At 43.0% G+C, this 19,792-nt stretch overlaps 1 protein-coding gene across 1 annotated transcript in view; it reads left to right on the top strand.

The window, feature by feature from the left end:
* The window catches only part of LOC133416450 (HMG box transcription factor BBX), a 164,574-nt gene that overhangs the window by 96,156 nt on the left and 48,626 nt on the right, over positions 1-19,792 (top strand). Inside the window, 5 exon segments of the mRNA XM_061703352.1 lie at positions 12,098-12,166; positions 17,877-18,401; positions 18,404-18,668; positions 18,754-18,886; positions 19,287-19,432. Coding sequence (XP_061559336.1) covers positions 12,098-12,166; positions 17,877-18,401; positions 18,404-18,668; positions 18,754-18,886; positions 19,287-19,432 — 1,138 coding nt within the window.

Here is a 19,792-nt window from a genome sequence, read left to right as displayed (position 1 = left end):
AAGCGGAGCGGCTGGAGCTGTGGTGCGGCCGACACAACCTGGAGCTGAAGACGCTCAAGACTGTAGAGATGATCGTGGACTTCAGGAGGCATCCTTTGCCACAGCTCCCCTTCACGTTGTCCAGCTGCCTTGTGTCAACCGACGAGACCTTCAAGTTCCTGGGAATTACAGTCTCTCAGGACCTGAAGTGGGCGACCAACATCAACTCCATCCTCAAAAAGGCCCAGCAGAGGATGTACTTCCTGTGGCTTCTGAGAAAGCACGGCCTGCCACAGGAGCTGCTGAGGCAGTTTTACACAGCGGTCATCGAATCAGTCCTGTGTTCTTCCATCACAGTCTGGTTTGGTGCTTCTACAAAAAAGGACAAACTCTGACTGCAACGGACAATCAAAACTGCTGAAATTAATGTCGGTGCCCCCCGACCCACCCTTGAGGACTTGACACGCTGCCAAAACTAAGAGAAGAGCGTGCAAAATCCTCTCTGACCCTCCACCTCCCTGTCACCAGCTCTTCCAGCTCCTTCCCTCAGGTAGGCGCTACCGATCAATGCAAACTAGAACTAGCAGACATTCCAACAGCTTCTTCCATCTTGCAATCAACTTCTTAAACACCTAACCTACAATTCCATTCCAACATGCTGGCAATTTTTTGACTTGAGTTTGTTGTCACATTTCTGTGGGGCCAATTATATATTACTCGTGCACTCACTGTAGTAGTCTCTCCAAGCTACACTGTTTGCATATCTGTTGTTGACCAATACTGGCCACTCATGCCAGAGCAGCATCTGCTCCATTTGCACACTGATTGAGGAGTATCTGCAACATTTGCACAATCAACATTGTCCCAGATTATCGCACTACTCACTTGAAGTCTCGGCGCCCTTTGCACAATGGTCATTGCACCGGACTATTGCAATATTAGTCTTTCGAACTGCTCTAAGTGCAATAGGACTCTGCATCTTTTTGCACAATTGTCCAAAAAAAACCAACATTCTTTTTCAAAAAATGTTTCATTACCAGATAACTAGCAACCCTTTATTGCTCAGTGACTGTTTTTTGTCAATGTCTTTATGTCTCAAAAGTGTTCTCTGTCAATTGACTGTTGTCGTCGGCTCCAACTACCGGATACAAATTCCTTGTGTGTTTTTTGGACAAACTTGGCAAATAAAGATTATTCTGATTCTCATTCTTTCTCAGTCTTTTTTGCCACCGGTCCCATCTTTTTTGTGAACGTGTTGCAACCATAAAATTCTAAGATAATGATTATTTGCTAAAAACAATAAAGTTTATCAGTTTGAACATGAAATATCTTGTCTTTGTAGTGTATTCAATTAAATATAGCTTGAACAAGATTTGCAAATCATTCTATTCTGTTTTTGTTTAACACAACATCCCAACTTCATTGAAATTGGGGTTGTAAATACACACAATATATATATATATATATATATATATATATATAGAGAGAGAGAGAGAGAGAGAGAGAGATACACACACTATACACACACACACACACACATTGGATAGATTTTATTAGAAGTCATGACTAAACAATAATGAATTGTGAAAAAAAATGCATAGCTGATCAACACTCGTCATGCATGATGAAAATTGTCTGGAATGCTCATCACCAGCCAAAACATAATGCCAATTGCAAAATGTTTTATTTTACCATTTCTGTATTAACTTTAGTTTAAACAACAACAACACATTTACAGTGCATCTGGAAAATATTGACATCGCTTCACGTTTTTCACATTTTGGAATGTTACAGCCTCATTCTAGAATGGAATAAATAATTTCCCCCCCTCAAAAGTCTACATATAGTATCCTATAATGACAATGTGAAAACAAAATTTTGGGAAGTTTTTGAAAATTTTGAAAAAATAAAAAACTAGGAAATCACGTCCATAATTATTCATATACTTTGGCACGAAGCACAACATTTAGCTCATGTGTATCATGTTTCCACTGATCATCCTTGAGAGGGTCCTACAACTTAATTGGAGTCCACCTGTGGACTGGAAATGATTTGGAAAGGCACACACCTGTCTAAATAAGGTCCGACAGGTGACATTGCATGTCAGAGCACAAACCAAGCATGAAGTCAAAAGAATTGTCTGTCGACCTCTGAGACAAGATTGTCTCAAGGCACAAATCTGGGGAAGGGTACAGAAACATTTCTGAAGCTTTGAAGGTTCCAATGAGCACAGTGGCCTCCATCTTCTGTAAATGGAAGAAGTCCCGAACCACCAGGACTCTTCAATTAACCTGGAGAAGAAAAAAAAAAAAAAAAAAAAAACATCTCGAGTTTCACACCATAATGTAGGTGAAATAAAACTTTCATAAGCGGGTTGTAATTCAGTCTCATAAAAAAGATAGACGGAAGAATCCGAGTCCGGATCAGTTCAGGCCACAAGTAGGAGAGGACAGTGTTCTGTCATGGGTGTGTGTTCCGGTTTTTGTTTTCCCCCTGTCTCGTACACACCTGCTCCTGAGAGCATCTTTACCACCTGTGCCTCGTTTACACTAATTACCCCTTGCATTTAACCTTGTGTCTTATTCTTTCTAGTCGCCAGTTCGTTGTACCTTGTCATCGCGTTTCAGCATTCCTTCGTTCCACGTCACAGACTCACAGTAAGACTAGAACCTGTTCCGATTATCGACCTCGCCTTTTTGCCTCACGTTTTTGGATACTGTTTTTGGATTGCCTGCCCGTGTACCGACTTCTGCCTGTCTATTAAACCTCTCTTTTTGAAACTGTCCATTTGTTTTGGATTTTTGGGTCCTATCCTCTGTTCCGTTCATGACAGAACGAACTGGCCATAACAAGGACCCAGCAGACTCAGACCCGGTGCACAAAGCCCTTCAAGCACAGGGTCAATGCCTCTCAAAGCAGGATGAGCAGCTTGAAGCCCTCCACCTTCATCTAGAGAGACTGTCAGAGCATCAGGACAATATGCTGGGACAGGTGGCCTCGCAGTTTGAAGTTCTTATGAAAATGATTCAAAAGAAGGAACCAGTTGGCACAACAACTGATGCCGCCACGGTACCGTTTTCATGTGAAGCAGTTACCATGCAGCCACCTGTCACCTCCACTGCTGTCTGCCCACAGCTCTCTTGACCGGAGAGGTTCTCTGGAGATTCTGGGAATATTAACCCGTTCATCACTCAGTGCGAACTCCATTTTGAGCTGCAGGCAGCTGCCTTTCCCACCGAGCGGGCAAAAATCGCTTTCATCATTTCCCACCTGACTGGTCGTGCGAAGGCATGGGCTACTGCTGAATGGAGCCGCAATTCCGCCGCGTGTCATTCGTGGGCTTTTTTCGTAAAGACTATGGAGCAAATTTTTCAGTTTACCTCGCCAGATCGTGAGGCAGCTCGCTCCCTTGTGACCTTACAACAAGGCAAGTGCAGGGTGTCAGATTACACGATTGAGTTTCGCATTGTAGCAGCTGAGAGTCAGTGGAATAACAGGGCACTGCTTGATGCATTTTTACAAGGACTATCCACCGCCGTTAAGGATCATTTGGTCCCACTAGACCTGCCGACCGACTTGGACACACTCATCGCTCGCGCCGTAAAGATCGACAAGAGGCTTTTGGATCGTGAGCTGGACGGAGTTCGGTGGAGGGCTGCGTCACCGCGTACTTGGAGGACGAGCCTCAGTGACCAGCCAAACCAAGGCAGATTACCCTGTTTCCGGTCCCAATCCACTGGCTAGTGTCACCACGGATGAACCCATGTAACTGGGCAGGTTCCGTCTCTCCCCTGAGGAACGTCAACGCCGGCTAAGGGAAGGGCGGTGCTTCTACTGCGGTCAGTTGGGTCATTCCGTGAGCAACTGTCACGTCAAGGTTGCCGGTAACAAGGGCACGGGAGCGGTGAGTCTAAATTTCATGAAGGAAGACCCTACCCGGGTTCTTCCTAAAGTGACACTATGCTCTCCTGATCATCTCTGGTTCTGACGCAAACTTACTCAACTCCCTCCTCGTTAGACGGATGCACCTTAGAACCTTTCAAATAAAACGCCACCGCAACACCTATGCTGCAGATTTCCTGATTCCCACTCGGAATGCATTAGTTTTCATGTTTTTGACGCCATGAATCATGACCGTATTTTAGGGAACCCATGGTTGAAATTACATAACCCCCACATTGACTGGTCCTCTGGGCAGGTTATGTCATGGAGCAGCAATTGTGCCCAGAACTGTTTCAAGCCTCCATGTGATGTTCAAATGACAATCCACAGACCCCATCTGGGGATCCTGACTTATCTCAGGTGCCCACCTGTTTCCAGGACATTAACGATGTTTTTTCCAAGTCCAAGGCCAAATCTCTTCCACCTCACAGACCTTATGACTGTGCAGTTGACTTGCTGCCTGGAACCACACCCCCACAAGAGAGGTTATTCTCTCTTTCAGGGCCGGAACACAAGGCTATGAAGGTGTATGTGGATGAATCAGTGGCAGCCGGGATTATTCGCCCATCTTCATCCCCTGCGGGAGCCGTATTTTTCTTTGTGGACAAGAAGGACAAGACTCTGCGACCCTGTATCGATTACCGGGGTCTCAATGACATAACCGTGAAAAACAGGTACCCTCTTCCTCTCATCTCCACCGCCTTTGAGTTCCTCGAGGGAGCCAAGGTTTTCACCAAACTTGATTTAAGAAATGCATATCTAGTCAGGATAAGGAAGGGGGATCAATGGAAAACAGCATTCAACACACCAACGGGACATTACGAGTATTTGGTGATGCCTTTTGGACTAACTAACCCTCCAGCTGTGTTCCAGAATTTTGTCAATGATGTCTTGCGTGACATGTTGAATTTGTAAATTTTTTATATTTGGACGATATTTTGATATTCTCCCCGGATGAGGAGACTCACATCATTCATGTCCGCTCTGTGTTGCGGCAGTTACAACAGAGCGAACTTTGTGTCAAGGCTGAGAAATGTGAGTTCCACAAGGCGTCCGTTTCTTTTCTGGGGTTCGTGGTGGCTCCAGGTGAAATCAAAATGGACCGTTGCAAAATTGATACCGTGACTAATTGGCCCACTCCCACGTCACGCAAAGACGTACAAAGGTTCTTAGGGTTCGCTAATTTCTACAGAAAGTTCATTCGGCATTTCAGTTCTAGAGCCTCGCCTTTGCATGATCTTACGTCACCACACAGACCTTTCGTATGGAACCCGCTTTGTCAGACAGCTTTTCAGAAACTTAAATTGAGCTTTACCTCCACTCCCATCCTCACTTTGCCAGATCTCAAACAGCAGTTTGTGGTAGAAGTTGATGCGTCTGATGCCAGTATAGGAGCAGTGCTCTCCCAGAAATGTCTCAAGAATGGTAAGTTACAACATTGTGCTTATCTCTCAAAAAAACTGACCCCAGCCGAGAGAAATTATGACATTGGTAACTGTGAACTGCTGGCAGTCAAGGTGGCTTTGGTGGAGTGGAGGCACTGGCTAGAGTGGGCACATACTCCGTTTTTAGTTCAATTTCAATTTCATGTTATCCTCCCGACCTGGTTCTAAAAATGGTAAGCCAGATGCTTTATCGCGGTTTATCTGCGCAGAGAATTCTTTGTCAGAGCCTAAAACCATTTTGCCAAAGTCATGTTTCGTTTCTGCTTTTGTTTGGGACATTGAGACTGCGGTAAAGGAGACTCTGAAGAACACTCTGAGCCTTGAGAAAATTGCCCTGAAAACAGGCTTTATGTGGTCCCGACCTTAAGGTGTAGAGTCATTCACTGGGCTCACACTAACCGGACTGTATGTCACCCAGGCATTGCCAAGACTCAATCTGTGGTCGAACAGCGCTTTTGGTGGCCCAATGTTAGAAGGGATGTTACAAATTATGTCAATGCTTGCCAGGTATGTGCTGTTAACAAGTCCTCCCGTAAACGTCCTTCTGGGGAGTTGCGACCCCTGCCAATACCACAACGTCCTTGGTCAGACATCTCCGTAGACTTTGTGACGGGATAACCAGCCTTGAAAGGAAATACCACCATTCTCACAGTCGTGGACAGATTCTCTAAAATGGCACACTTCATTGCACTTCCAAAACTCCCCTCAGATAAAGACACTGCCGAGTTAATGATACATCAAGTGTTCAAGTTCCATGGTTTCTCCAAGAATGTGGTATCTGATAGGGGTGCCCAATTCATTTCACAATTTGGAAGGAGTTTTGCAATCTCATAGGTGCTACCGTCAGTCTGTCATCTGGGTTTCACCCCGAAACCAACGGACAAACTGAGAGGCTGAACCAGGACCTGGAGACTGGGCTCCGATGTCTCACTTCACAGGAGCCACGATCCTGGTTTCAGAAACTTGTTTGGGTCAAATTCTCTCACAATTCCCTCCCCTCTGCATCCACTGGTCTATCGTCTTTTCACGTTGTGCATGGTTACCAACCATCTCTATTTCCTGCCAAAGCCCAAGAGGCCACAGTTCCAGCGGCATTGACCTTGGCGAGACGCTGCAGGAGGACCTGGGAGCGAGCCCGCCAGATGCTGCTGTGCCAGGGACGGTCCTACAAAACGGCAGCTGACCGTAGGAGGACACCGGCCCTGAACGACAAAGAGGTTCAGCGAGTTTGGCTCGCCACAAAACATATTCCACTCCGGGTGGAGTCCAGGAAGCTCGCTCCCAGGTTCGTTGGGCCCTTCCCCATCACAAAGATCATCAACCCTGTCACGGTGAAGCTTAGGCTCCCAAGGTCGATGCGGGTCCACCCAGCTTTTCACATCAGACTGCTCAAGCCCGCCCGGGCTTCCCCTCTGGTCCCGCCTTCCAGGCACCCTCCTCCCCCCTGGTTCGTGGATGGGGGCCCTGTCTTCAATGTGAGGCGGCTGTTGTCGTCTCGTCTGAGGGGGAGGGTGTTTCAATATCTGGTGGAGTGGGCGGACTACGGGCCTGAGGAACGTTCTTGGGTGCCGTCTGCGTTTATCGTGGATGACTTGCTCATTCGGGACTTCCACGTTGCGCATCTCGGGGCTGCGGGGACGTCTGGGGCTGGCCATTAAGGGGCGGGGTACTGTCATGGGTGTGTGTTCCAGTTGTTGTTTTCCCCCTGTCTCGCACACACCTGCTCCTGAGAGCATTTTCACTACCTGTGCCTCATTCACCCTAATCACCCCTTGCATTTAACCTTCATGTTTCATTCTTTCTCGTCACCAGTTTGTTGTACCTTGTCGTCACGTTCCAGCATTCCTTCTTTCCACGTCACAGACTCACAGTAAGACTAGACCCTGTTCCGATTATCGACCTCGCCTTTTTGCCTCACGTTTTTTGATACTGTTGCCTTTTTTGGATTGCCTGCCTGTGTAGTAAACTCTGCCCGTATATTAAACCTCTCTTTTTGAAACTGTCCATTTGGTTTGGAGTCGTGCATTTTTGGTTCCTATCCTCTGTTCCGTTAATGACAGTTCGAGGGTCTGTCGGGGCCACACACGTATACTGGAAAAACGCGTAACCAACCATGCTGGAAAGATTTAAGCAAAGGGACTAGACAACAAGACAAGAAACAGTGTACAAGAGGAGCGACACTGAAAACAAGTGCAATACGATATAGACGAGCCTGCCGACCGTGTCCAGTGAACCACCTAGAATCAAGAAATTTTTCGCGGGCAATGGCATCGCGGCGCACAGTGAGATTTCTAATGCCGGGTTTGGTTCCAAAGACTGCAAACACCGGCTTGAAAAGCCAATAACCACGCAAATGTCATGCGGTTTTGGATGGCAAACTCACAAATTGCATTAGTTTCTACACGTGAAACCTCAAGAATGGTCAGGGAATTGTTACCGAAAAAAGCAATATTGGGAGTTATAGCGCAACGTCAACTTAACCACCACAATTTGTGGAAATAGAGAGTGCAATACCTTGGTACCTGTTCTCCAAACCATATGATCGGTGGGAATATCTGTTCCCCAAACTGGATCATGTTCTTTAAATTGGGCCTGTCTATGAAGACGGGAACAGGGTGTTCCAGAGATAATGTATAAACAATAGGGGCGATTCGAGCTGACCAATCGGGAACGAGTCTAGTGTAGACACAGCGTCCACAAAGCCAGTACACGCCCTCAAAAGTCCACGTGCCCAAAGGGTCAGGTGCTGACATGTAGGGAAGACAGGTAGTACCAGGAAGAGTCTGGGAATTGGGGAAGACAGGTAGTACGTGGAAGAGTTTGGGAATTGTTCAGAGAGGAGTTAGAGACAAAGGTTGTGCATGGTACAGATATAGAATGGCAATAAGATTTTGCCACCTCCCCAACATGCAAACGGACCAAATAGGGTATTGTACATAGCAAAACAGCGGAATTTTTCTCTGCGGCGAATGTGAATCGGGCCAAACAAAGGGACCACACCCGAATCATTTTTGGGTTTAAACCATCAACATCTCTGGTCACACTGATGTAGGGGAGAGGAGAACCTGTTTTAGCAATGATGGTTTGGTTAAGGTACTGTGGACTGATAAAAGAAGTTAAGGTTTTGAGGAAAGAGTGATGACTGAATTGGGATGTGCGGAAGGCACTACTTGTGGGTTTACAGCGGCCTGTGGCATGAAAGAACAAACATAGTAGAATGATTTTGAGAGCATGCCATGTGAAAGGCGTAAAGAAACCTAATATTCATACCGTAGGAAGTAAAATTAGCAGAGGTAGTGGCGATCACATGTAACCAAAGAAGCTTGTCATAGTTGTTACGTCTCGTAAGGTACAAAATTGTGTCAACTGTCAAAGTGGCCTCATCAATGCACGTATTGGTCACTATAATTACAGCAATTAATGCTACAGCACAGCGGAGGGGTTTGAAACCCCAGGGAGATGTCATCTTCTTTCTTCTGCTGGGTTGCAGGACGAATGTGCACAAGTGCGTGAGTGTGCACGCAACAGTTGAAGGGAAGGATCGTTGCCCGGCTTGGAGGTCATGACCTATAGCTTCTGCTCATCTTATGACCTATCGCCATGCATACGACGAGGGTGACAGACGCCCTGCACTGTCGCCACAAAGTGCGTTCAGTTGGAGTAGACAGTGAGTGAAGATTAGTGAGAAGTAGAGGGGCATGTGAGGGAAGGGGTGAGTGAGGAGAGGAGGGATAGGCGGAGGTCGGAGTGAGGCAGCCTTGGCAACAGCGTCTGCACGCGCATTCCCCTGAGAAACAGGGTCAGACATGTTGGTGTGTGCTGTACATTTGCAGACAGCGATAACAGAAGGGAAGAGGATGGCGTCGAGGATAGCAGCAACCTTGTCATGGTAAAGAATAGGTTTGCTGTCAGATTTAAAAAAGTTGCAGTGGCGCCAGAGGGTCATGAACCACTCCAAATGCATAAAGAGAGTCCATGTAGATGGTGACAGATTTACTTTCCGGTAGGCGGCAGACATCAGACCTTTCTATCAACTCAGCGGGTGAGGGAGTCACAATGTGGAAGTCATCAACAACAGCGAAGCCACTACGGTAGGACTCTCCGTCAGGGTCTTGTGATGAGCAGCCATCAACATAAAAAAAATTAAGTCTGAGTTTTGGAAAGGTGTGCCGGAAGGATCGACAAGAGGTGTGCATAGATGTTGTTACTCGGAGACGCAAGAGTGTGGCTCCCCCTCGTCAGGCAGAGGCATGAGTAGTACGGTTAAGAGTATCGCAACGCTGCACTGTCACATGGGGGAGGCCCAACAGCACTTCGTTGTCAAGTGAAAGGAGCGTTGTTCTTTTAAGATAGAACTTACACAGTGACGAACGCACACAAAGTTAGCGGAGAATACCCCATGTAGTCACATAAGGGTGGTGACAGCCTGTTCATAGGTGGCCACAGCACGAAGGCACTCAGAAAGGCCCTGTGCCACCGGATCAAGTTGACGAAAGAAGTACCCCACATGGCGAAGGAGGTCTCCATGACGCTGAAGTAACACGGAAGTCATGTTGCCATGAAATTTCCCCACAAACTGAACAAAGGGCTTGGATGAATCAGGAAGCCCAAGAGTGGGGGAGGATTGCAGGAAACACTTCAGATGTTCGAAACCGGCAGTAGCATCAGGCGTCCATTTGACATGTGATGAGAAAGTGAGTGACCTGTCCAGGGTGATAGAGTGCACAGCAGTCATAAGCAGAATAATTTGGGATGAAATGTCGACATTAAGAACACATTCCAAAAAAAGATTCTTGTTTCTTTGTAAGCAATTTGGGTGTGTCGACAATGGCCTGCACTCGGGTCAAAGGTTCAAAACTTCGGGTGAGTGCTTCGCAAAAGAGGGTGAGGCTGCACGACAGCCCCTAAGTGTGTCCAAGGGTACTTTTTTCCTTTGAAGGTAAATGCAAACCAAAATTGTGAGTCTTTGTGAACCGGTTCGGTTCAAAAAGCATTTGAGAGGTCAACAACTGAGAACCATTTAGTACCGGGTGGAATTTGGCTCAAAATAGTGTATGGATTTGGAGCCTAAGGAGTTGGAACATTTATTACGGCATTAACAGCTTGCAAATCTTCTACAAAATCGAGACGCAGTCGGCTGGCCTTAAGGTCAAAGTTTCTTCATTCTTCAATATTGGAGTTCAGACTGGTGAATCATCACATGGCATTATTATTATACCAGCTTTGAGCAATTACTTAAATACTGGGCAAATTCTGTTAACAGCGTCCACGCGCAGTGAATATTGGCACTGTTGAGGGCGATAGGATGACTTTGGTTGAATTTGAACAGCTGGACAGTTCTTTATCAGTCCTACATCATGCTTTCTGGTAGCTCAAAGTGTATTTGAAGCAGAGGAGAAATGTCTGACGGGGAACAAAACTGGGTGAAACGAGTAAGATTTGATGTAAGGAGAACGGAATGTAAAGCTCATGTACGCTCAGTGAAAACATTCCTATGCACATTGACAGATTTTGAAAAATATATATCAGATGTTTGTGCCCAATTAGTCATGCGTTGACATTGAACAAAAGGTCCTACATCCTGCCATCGCAACGAAGGTCTTTTGGCCAGAGAGACGTGTGGTGCTGACGGACAACATCAAAGACAGACATCTAACTTGAGAAAACACCTTGCAGTTAGTTGCAGATGTTTCTATTGTTGTTTTGGCAGTGGATATGGCAACATTAGCCCTATCATATGGTGTTGCACACACACACGCACACACAATGACAAAGTCTTGTCAGCAAACAGCTTCTTCATTAAGTCATTTAAGTGACTAAAGCAAACAATGTTTCTGTCGGGCCCAATGCATGTGTTGTTAAGTTTTTGGGCAGTTAAAAATTCCAATGGTGGCAGGTGTTTGTCGACTCCTATATGTTTTAAAAAAAAAATTTATTTGATGTACATGATCAGATTTTTTTTTTTTTTTAATTTGGTTATTCACCACCCTTTTACTGAAAAAAATCGTTTACTGAATAGGGCGGTTGTGCCAAAATCAACCAATGAATTAGAAAAAAAAAAACAGACAAAAGAAATAACACCTATATATGAATTTCCCGCTGTTATCATAAAAAGCTCTTCTTCAATGAGGAGCTGTAGCTGTCGTTAATGAGCAATAGAATAGTGTGTTTTCACTTATTTCTATATTGCACTATATTTTTAACCACACACTGATAAAAAAGCAAGTATTACTTAATTTGGAGTCTGGAACATATTAATTGCATTTCTATTAATTTCAATGGGGAATACAGGTATGACCTCGGTTTAAGAACGTTTCGAGATACAAACAGGGTCACGGAACGAAAAACGTTTGTAAACCGGGATTTCACTGAATACGGTTTTCAATATTTTATACAAATATCAATTTGAAAAGTGTGGCCTGCATGTGTATTCAGTGGAGCCGCAATGTGCTAGTAGCCCTATCTGTCAGTACCCCAATGAGCCCAGGGCTGCGAGGGCCCTTAATAGCTTTCTTGCAGCTGTAATATTTTACGTTTATTTTCGTAACAATGTTAATGTGGTGTGGCTGAAAAACATATCCATCCTCACTTGAGGTACAAACTGAGGTTAATTCAATTACTAGAGAGTGCATATTACTGTCATCGTAATACTGAATTTAGACAAGAGTCGCATCTGCAAGACAACTTTCATAAGGGAAAGAGTGAGCTAAAACATGCTTTCTTTCTGTTAGCAGTCATTGGGATCTGTACTGCCTGACAGAAAATCGTGCAGATGGTCTGCACTCTTTCAGCTTGCTGAGGTAAATTTGCTTATGTGGTTTATATACTGTGTACAGTATATGTTCAACATCTTAACAATAGGTGTTAGTCATATTCCCAGTTATAGCTTTATACTGATATCTGTATATTTTGGCTTTGTATCATAAAAGCAGAAACTAACCATTACAGTCCGTTTAAGTTCGGTGTGTATAGACTGTATATATGTACAGTGGGTACGGAAAGTATTCAAACCCCCTTAAATCTTTCACTCTTGTTATATTACAGCCATTTGGTAAAATCATTTAAGTTAATTTTCCCGTCATTAATGTACACATAGCACCCCATATTAACAGAAAAAAAACAGAATTGTTGAAATTTTGCAGATTTATTAAAAAACAAAAACTGAAATATAACACAGCCATAAATATTGAGACCTTTTGCTGTGACACTTATGTATTTAAGTCAGGTGCGGTCCATTTCTTCTGATCATCCTTGAGATGGTTCTACACCTTCATTGGAGTCCAGCTGTGTTTGATTATACTGATTAGACCTGATTAGGACAGCCACACACCTGTCTGTATAAGACCTTATACCATATTATACCTTACCATGTAAGACCAAACAGCTCACAGTGCATATCAGAGCAAATGAGAATCATGAGGTCAAATGAACTGCCTGAAGAGCTCAGAGACAGAATTGTGGCAAGGCACAGATCTGGCCAAGGTTACAAAAATATTTCTGCTGCACTTAAGGTTCCTAAGAGCACAGTGGCCTCCATAATCCTTAAATGGAAGACATTTGGGATGACCAGAACATTTCCTAGAGCTGGCCGTCCGGCCAAACTGAGCAATCGGGGAAGAAGAGCCTTGGTGAGAGAGGTAAAGAAGAACCCAAAGATCACTGTGGCTGAGCTCCAGAGATGCCGTCAGGAGATGAGAGAAAGATCTAGAAAGTCAACCATCACTGCAGCCCTCCACCAGTTGGGGCTTTATGGCAGAGTGGCCTGACGGAAGCCTCTCCTCAGTGCAAGACATATGGAAGCCCACATGGAGTTTGCTAAAAAAAAAAAACCTGGACTCCAAGATGGTGCGAAATAAGATTCTCTGGTCTGATGAGACCAAGATAGAACTTTTTTGCCTTAATTCTAACCGGTATGTGTGAAGAAAACCAGCCACGGCTCATCACCTGTCCAATACAGTCCCAACAGTGAAGCATGGTGGTGGCAGCATCATGCTGTGGGGGTGTTTTTCAGCTGCAGGAACAGGACGACTGGTTGCAATCGAAGGAAAGATGAATGTGGCCAAGTACAGGGATATCCTGGACGAAAACCTTCTCCAGAGCGCTCAGACTTGGCCGAAGGTTCACCTTCCAACAAGACAATGACCTTAAGCACACAGCTAAAATATTGAAGGAGTGGCTTCAGAACAACTCCGTGACTGTTCTTGAATGCCCCAGCCACAGCGCTGACTTAAACCCAATTGAGCATCTTTGGAGAGACATGAAAATGGCTGTCCACCAAAGTTCACCATCCAACCTGACAGAACTGGAAAGGATCTGCGACGAGGAATGGCAGAGGATCCCTAAATCCTGGTGTGAAAAACTTGTTGCATCATTCCCAAAAAGACTCATGGCTGTATTAGCTCAAAAGGGTGCTTCTACCAAATACTGAGCAAAGGGTCTGAATACTTATGGCTGTGTGATATTTCAGTTTTATCTTTTTAATAAATCTGCAAGAATTTCAAAAATTCCGGTTTTTTTTCTGTCAATATGGGGTGCTGTGTGTACATTGAGGAAAAAAATTAACTTAAATTATTTTGGCAAGCGGCTGCAATATAACAAAGAGTAAAAAATGTAAGGGGGTCTGAATACTTTCCGTACCCACTGTATGTGTATAGGGTGTTTGAAAAGTAAATTGGGCACTCAGCATTAGAAATTGCTGAAAGAATTTTCAGTATCACTGAAGCCATTACAAAAAAATGCACGAAACCTTGCACACTGGAAGACTTCGAGACACAGATTCAGGAGGTTCTCAGCGATATCCAAATTTGAGGAAATTGGTTGAAGTGCTTACTTTGAAATATGGAGATTGACTTTCATTGTCCCATGTAATAAATATAAATAATTTGTTTAAATCCATTTGTATTAGGAATATGGAATTTATTCATATATTTATTCATATAATTTATCCGTATATTTTGAATGCATAGTTAGTTTTTCACCCACCCTGTGTGTATATACATACTGTATGTACTGTACATATGTATGTATGTACAACCCTAATTCCAATGAAGTTGGGACGTTGTGTTAAAAATAAATAAAAACAGAATACAATGATTTGCAAATCATGTTCAACCTATATTTAATTCAATACACTACAAAGACAAGATATTTATTGTTCAAACTGATCAACTTTATTGATCAACTTAGAATTTTATGGCTGTGACACGTTCCAAAAAAGCTGGGACAGGTGGCAAAAAAAAAAAAAAGTTGAGGAATGCTCATCAAATACCTGTTTGGAACATCCCACTGGTGAACAGGCTAATTGGGAACAGGTGGGTGTCATGATTGGGTATAAAAGGAGTTTCCCTGAATTGCATTCACATGCAAAGATGGGGCGAGGTTCACCTCTTTCTGAACATCTGTGTGAGAAAATAGTCGAATAGTTTAAGGACAATGTCCCTCAACGTACAATTGCAAGGAATTTAGGGATTTCATCATCTACGGTCCATAATATTATCAAAAGGTTCAGCGAATCTGGAGAAATCACTGCATGTAAGCGGCAAGGCCGAAAACCAACATTGAATGCCCGTGACCTTCGATACCTCAGCCACCATTGCATCAAAAACTGACATCAATGTGTAAAGGATATCACCACATGGGACCAGGAACACTTCAGAAAACCAATGTCAGTAAATACAGTTCGGCGCTCCATCCGTAAGTGCAACTTGAAACTCTCCTATGCAAAGCAAAAGCCATTTATCAACAACACCCAGAAACGCCGCCGGCTTCTCTGGGCCCGAGCTCATCTAAGATGGACTGATGCAAAGTGGAAAAGTGTTCTGTGGTCCGACGAGTCCAGATTTCAAATTGTTTTTGTAAATTGTGGACGTCGTATCCTCCGGGCCAAAGAGGAAAAGAACCATCCGAACTGTTATGGACGCAAAGTTCAAACGCCAGCACCTGTGATGGTTTGGGGCTGTGATAGTGCCAAAGGAATGGGTAATTTACACATCTGTGAAGGCACCATTAATGCTGAAAGGTACATACAGGTTTTGGAAAAACATATGCTGCCGTCCAAGCAGCGCTTTTGCATGGACGCCCCTGCTTATTTCAGCAAGACAATGCCAAACCACATTCTGCACGTGTTACAACAGCGTGGCTTTGTAGTAAACGAGTGCGGGTACTAGACTGGCCTGCCTGCAGTCCAGACCTGTCTCCCATTGAAAATGTGTGGCGCATTATGAAGCGTAAAATACGATAACGGAGACCCCGGACTGTTGAACAGCTGAAGCTGTACATCAAGCAAGAATGGGAAATAATTCCACCTACAAAGCTTCAAAAATTAGTGTCCTCAGTTCCCAAACGTTTATTGAATGTTGTTAAAAGAAAAGGTGATGTAACACAGTGGTAAACATGACCCTGTCCCAGCTTTTTTGGAACCTGTTGCAGCCATACAATTCTAAGTTAATGATTATTTGCTAAAAACAATAAAGTTTATCAGTTTGAACATTAAATATCTTGTCTTTGTAGTGTATTTAATTAAATATAGGTTGAAAATGATTTGCAAATCATTGTATTCTGTTTATATTTGTTTAACACAACGTCCCAACTTCATTGGAATTGGGGTTGTATATACTGTACGTATGTACTGTATGTATCTGGTTATAGCACTACACCTGTGGATAAAATTGTTGGTACTGTTAATGAAAGAAAAACCCAAAGTGGTCACAGAAATAACTTGAATCTGACAAAAGTAATAATAAAACAGATTGTGAAAATAATGTAAATTGGACATTGCTTTTGAATTGTGGTTCAGCAGAAATATTTAAAAAAATCAACTTATGAAACAGGCCTCGACAAAAATGATGGAAAAGATTAAATTGACCATGGGGATATGTTCAAACAAGGTGTGTCCTCTAATTAGCATCACACGTGTCTTCAAACTTGTAATCAGTCAGTCGGCCTTTTTAAAGAGTGCCAAGTGTTGACTGCTGTGTACTAAACATGGACCAGAGGAAGCGAAGGAGAGATTTGTCTCAGGAGATTAGAAAGAAAATTATAGACAAGCACGTTACAGGTAAAGGCTATAAGACCATCTCCAAGCAGCTTGATGTTCCTGTGACTATAGTTGCACATATTATTCAGTAATTTAAGGTCCATTGGACTGTAGCCAACCTCCGTGGACGAATTGATGAGTAATTGAAGAGACAGATAATACAAATGGTAACAAAAGAGCTCAGAAATTAATTAATTAAAGGTGAACTCCAAGGTCAAGGTACATCAGTGTCAGATTGCACAATCCATCTCGTTGTTTGAGCCAAAGTGGACTTCATGGGAGACTACCAAGGAGGACACTGTTGAGATTAAATCAGAAAAAGCGAGACTGGAATTTGCCAAACTGCATGTTGACAAGCCGTAAAGCTTCTGGGAGAATGTCCTATGGACAGATGAGACAAAACAAACTTTTTGGCAAGGCACAGCAACTCTCTGTTCACAGACACAAAAATTATAGGTGAACTCCAAGGTCAAGGTACATCAGTGTCAGACTGCACCGTCCGTCGTCGTTCGAGCCAAAGTGGACTTCATAGAAGACTACCAAGGAGGTAACCACTGTTGAAAATAAATCATAAAAAAGTGAGACTGGAATTTGCCAAACCAAGCCACAAAGTTTCTAGGAGACTGTCCTAGACGAGACAAAACTGGACCATTCTGGCAAAGCACATCAGCTCTAGTTCACAGACACCAAAATGAAGTATATCAAGAATAGAACACGCTCTGTTATGTTCTGAGGCTGCTTTGTGCAGTTAGCACAGGGTGTCTCGAATCTGTACAGGATACAATGAAATTTCAAGAGCTTGGTTTTAGTCGCAGGTCATGGGTATTGCAACAGGATAATGACCCAAAACACACAACTAAAAACACCCAAGAATTGCTAAGAGCAAAATATTGGACTGAAGTGTCCAATATTTAAGACTGAAGTGTCCAATATGTAAGAGCAAAATATTGGACTGAAGTGGCTTTCCATTAGCCCTGATCTAAATCCTATTGAACATCTGTGGGAGGAGCTGAAGCATGCCGTCTGGAGAAAGCACCCTCAAATCTGAGACAACAAGAGCAGTTTATTTATATTGAGTGGGCCAAAATACCTGCTTCAGAGATGCAGAAGTATCATTGAAAGTTACAAAAAATATTTGTTTGCAGTGATTGCTTCAAAACTTTGTGCAACAAAATATAAAGGGTACCATCATTTTTGCCGAGGCCTGTTTCATGATTTTTAAAAAAATAATAATTCTGTTGAACCACAATTCATTAGCAATTAGTGATTTTCATTGGCAAATTTTCATGATTATTTTTTAATATTACTTCTATCAGATTCAAGTTATTTCTGTGACCACTGTGGGTTTTTCTTTCATTAACACAGAAGTGCCAACAATTATATCGTGTGTACATACTGTACATTACGGAAGGTTATTGCTTGATAGTTCTAGTAAAGCATGAAATTGACAAAAGGACATTTTTGTTTCTGTTCAGATGTGTTTAGCATCTGAAGCTAGGAAGATGGACACAGCTGTATCTCGGCAAGTAACCAGCTCATCTTCAGCCTCTTTCCATGAAACTACAGCAAATAGTCTTAAAGAGGAGAACTTGGAAAATGTTGATTGCCCTCTCACCTCGAATACATTACCTTCCCACTCCCCAATCACTTTGACTGAGACAATTTCCCTGGAACTTGACAGCCAAAATCAATGTGTCAAAAAGAATAAGAAAGAGGAGGTCATGTTAAATGATAATGATGAAACTCTACATTCTTCAGAGCAATTCCTTAAAAATCCTACAGATTCTGATGTTGGGGTTATCTTTGGAATTGAGACAGTGGCTGAAAGTGTCTGGAGGGATTCAGAGATGCCCAAGATGAAAATCCAATATGTTTCAGGTGGTGATATGTCTTGTCCACCCAAAATAAAGAGTAAACCCCAAGTTAAGACTGTCAAAGACAAAGACCTGGTTAATGATAGTGGCAAGTATGTGCAGCATCATGCCTGTAAGATGAAATAAAAGAAGAGATGAGTACTATGACAGAGATAGAAGAAACGAGTATAGAAAGCAAGGAAATTCAGGACAGCATGGAGGGATGCCCAAAGGTCCCCTACAAGTCTTCATCTGTGATGCTCAAAGAGGATGACAATAGGATGGAAATGCCAACTGAGGCCAATACAAAGATCCGTGGTGCAAGGAAATCCGAGAGGAGCTGTAAAGGCGCCTTGTACAAGACCCTTGTTTCTGAAGGGATGCTGACCTCGCTGAGAGCCAATATTGACCGTGGTACTTGTTGTTTGACCACTATATATCCAATGTGTTCACATTATTTTAATGAACAATGTCAATAATATTTTGGTTTTATCTCTAGGTAAAAGAGGTGCCTTTCGTGCTTCTGATCATGAAGCAAACTTTGGCGAGGATAGCTGGACACTATCCCAAATGGCATCTAATAACACCAAGAGACTAAAAAAATCCAAGTCCAAAGATGATTCTTCACAAGGGTGAGTCACATTACTCGGATATTTTTGGGGAAATGTACATAAGTGTTAACCAAACTTGATAGTTAGGCAAACTAAAACCAGCAAAGACTAATTAACCACACACACCAGTTCTTTTCAGTTTCACTAAAACATCTCTTGCCAAATCTTACAGAAATTACAAGTCATGCTGCTTTGAGTAGGTCTACATTATATAATTCAAGCAGGAAGATTGTTACAAACCGCTTTAGAAGTAAATCAGTCAATCACATACATTTTAGTGCGCTACAAAAATGTGCTTGAATTAATGTTCCATGGGCTCCACACTGCTCCCATGATCACTGTTGAGAAGTGGCCAGTTTCTTGTGTCTGTTTCCCTTTGAGTATATGGTCAGTAATGTTAACACTTATCTCAACTCATCAGAAAACTCGAAGAAGAATTTGAAAAGAAGTTTAACAGCCTCCCACAGTATAATCCAACAACATTTGATAAGAAATGGCCTTCTGTCATAAAGAGAAAGAAGACTGATTGGTCTTTGGCCCATGAGGAGACTTCCAAAACAGACAAAGGTGAGAATAAAATGTAATGAATATTAATATAACCGTCCTTCCAACTCATACAGTATGCACAGGGTTCCAGACTAACCTTTTTTACGTACACTCTGAAAAGTAAGATATTCATATTTCCATTCATTTTTACTGCATTACTGAGACATACTTTGACAATAAATTCCAAAACTAAATTAAATTTGAATTCAAGTTTAACATTTTTGACACAAAATAAACATTAATTACAAGTTATGCCAATTAAATCATAAAAATGTAAAATTTTAGGCTGGCAGTGCCAGTATTATCAGTAAATGTGGTATTCCCTGCATGTTGTATAGACAGCAGAATTGGCTGTTTATGGAATTCGTCTCCCTGAAATAC

This window comes from Phycodurus eques, chromosome 17 (genome assembly GCF_024500275.1).
Source record: "Phycodurus eques isolate BA_2022a chromosome 17, UOR_Pequ_1.1, whole genome shotgun sequence".
Lineage (NCBI taxonomy): Eukaryota > Metazoa > Chordata > Actinopteri > Syngnathiformes > Syngnathidae > Phycodurus > Phycodurus eques.
This window is presented reverse-complemented; position numbering and strand designations above follow the sequence as displayed.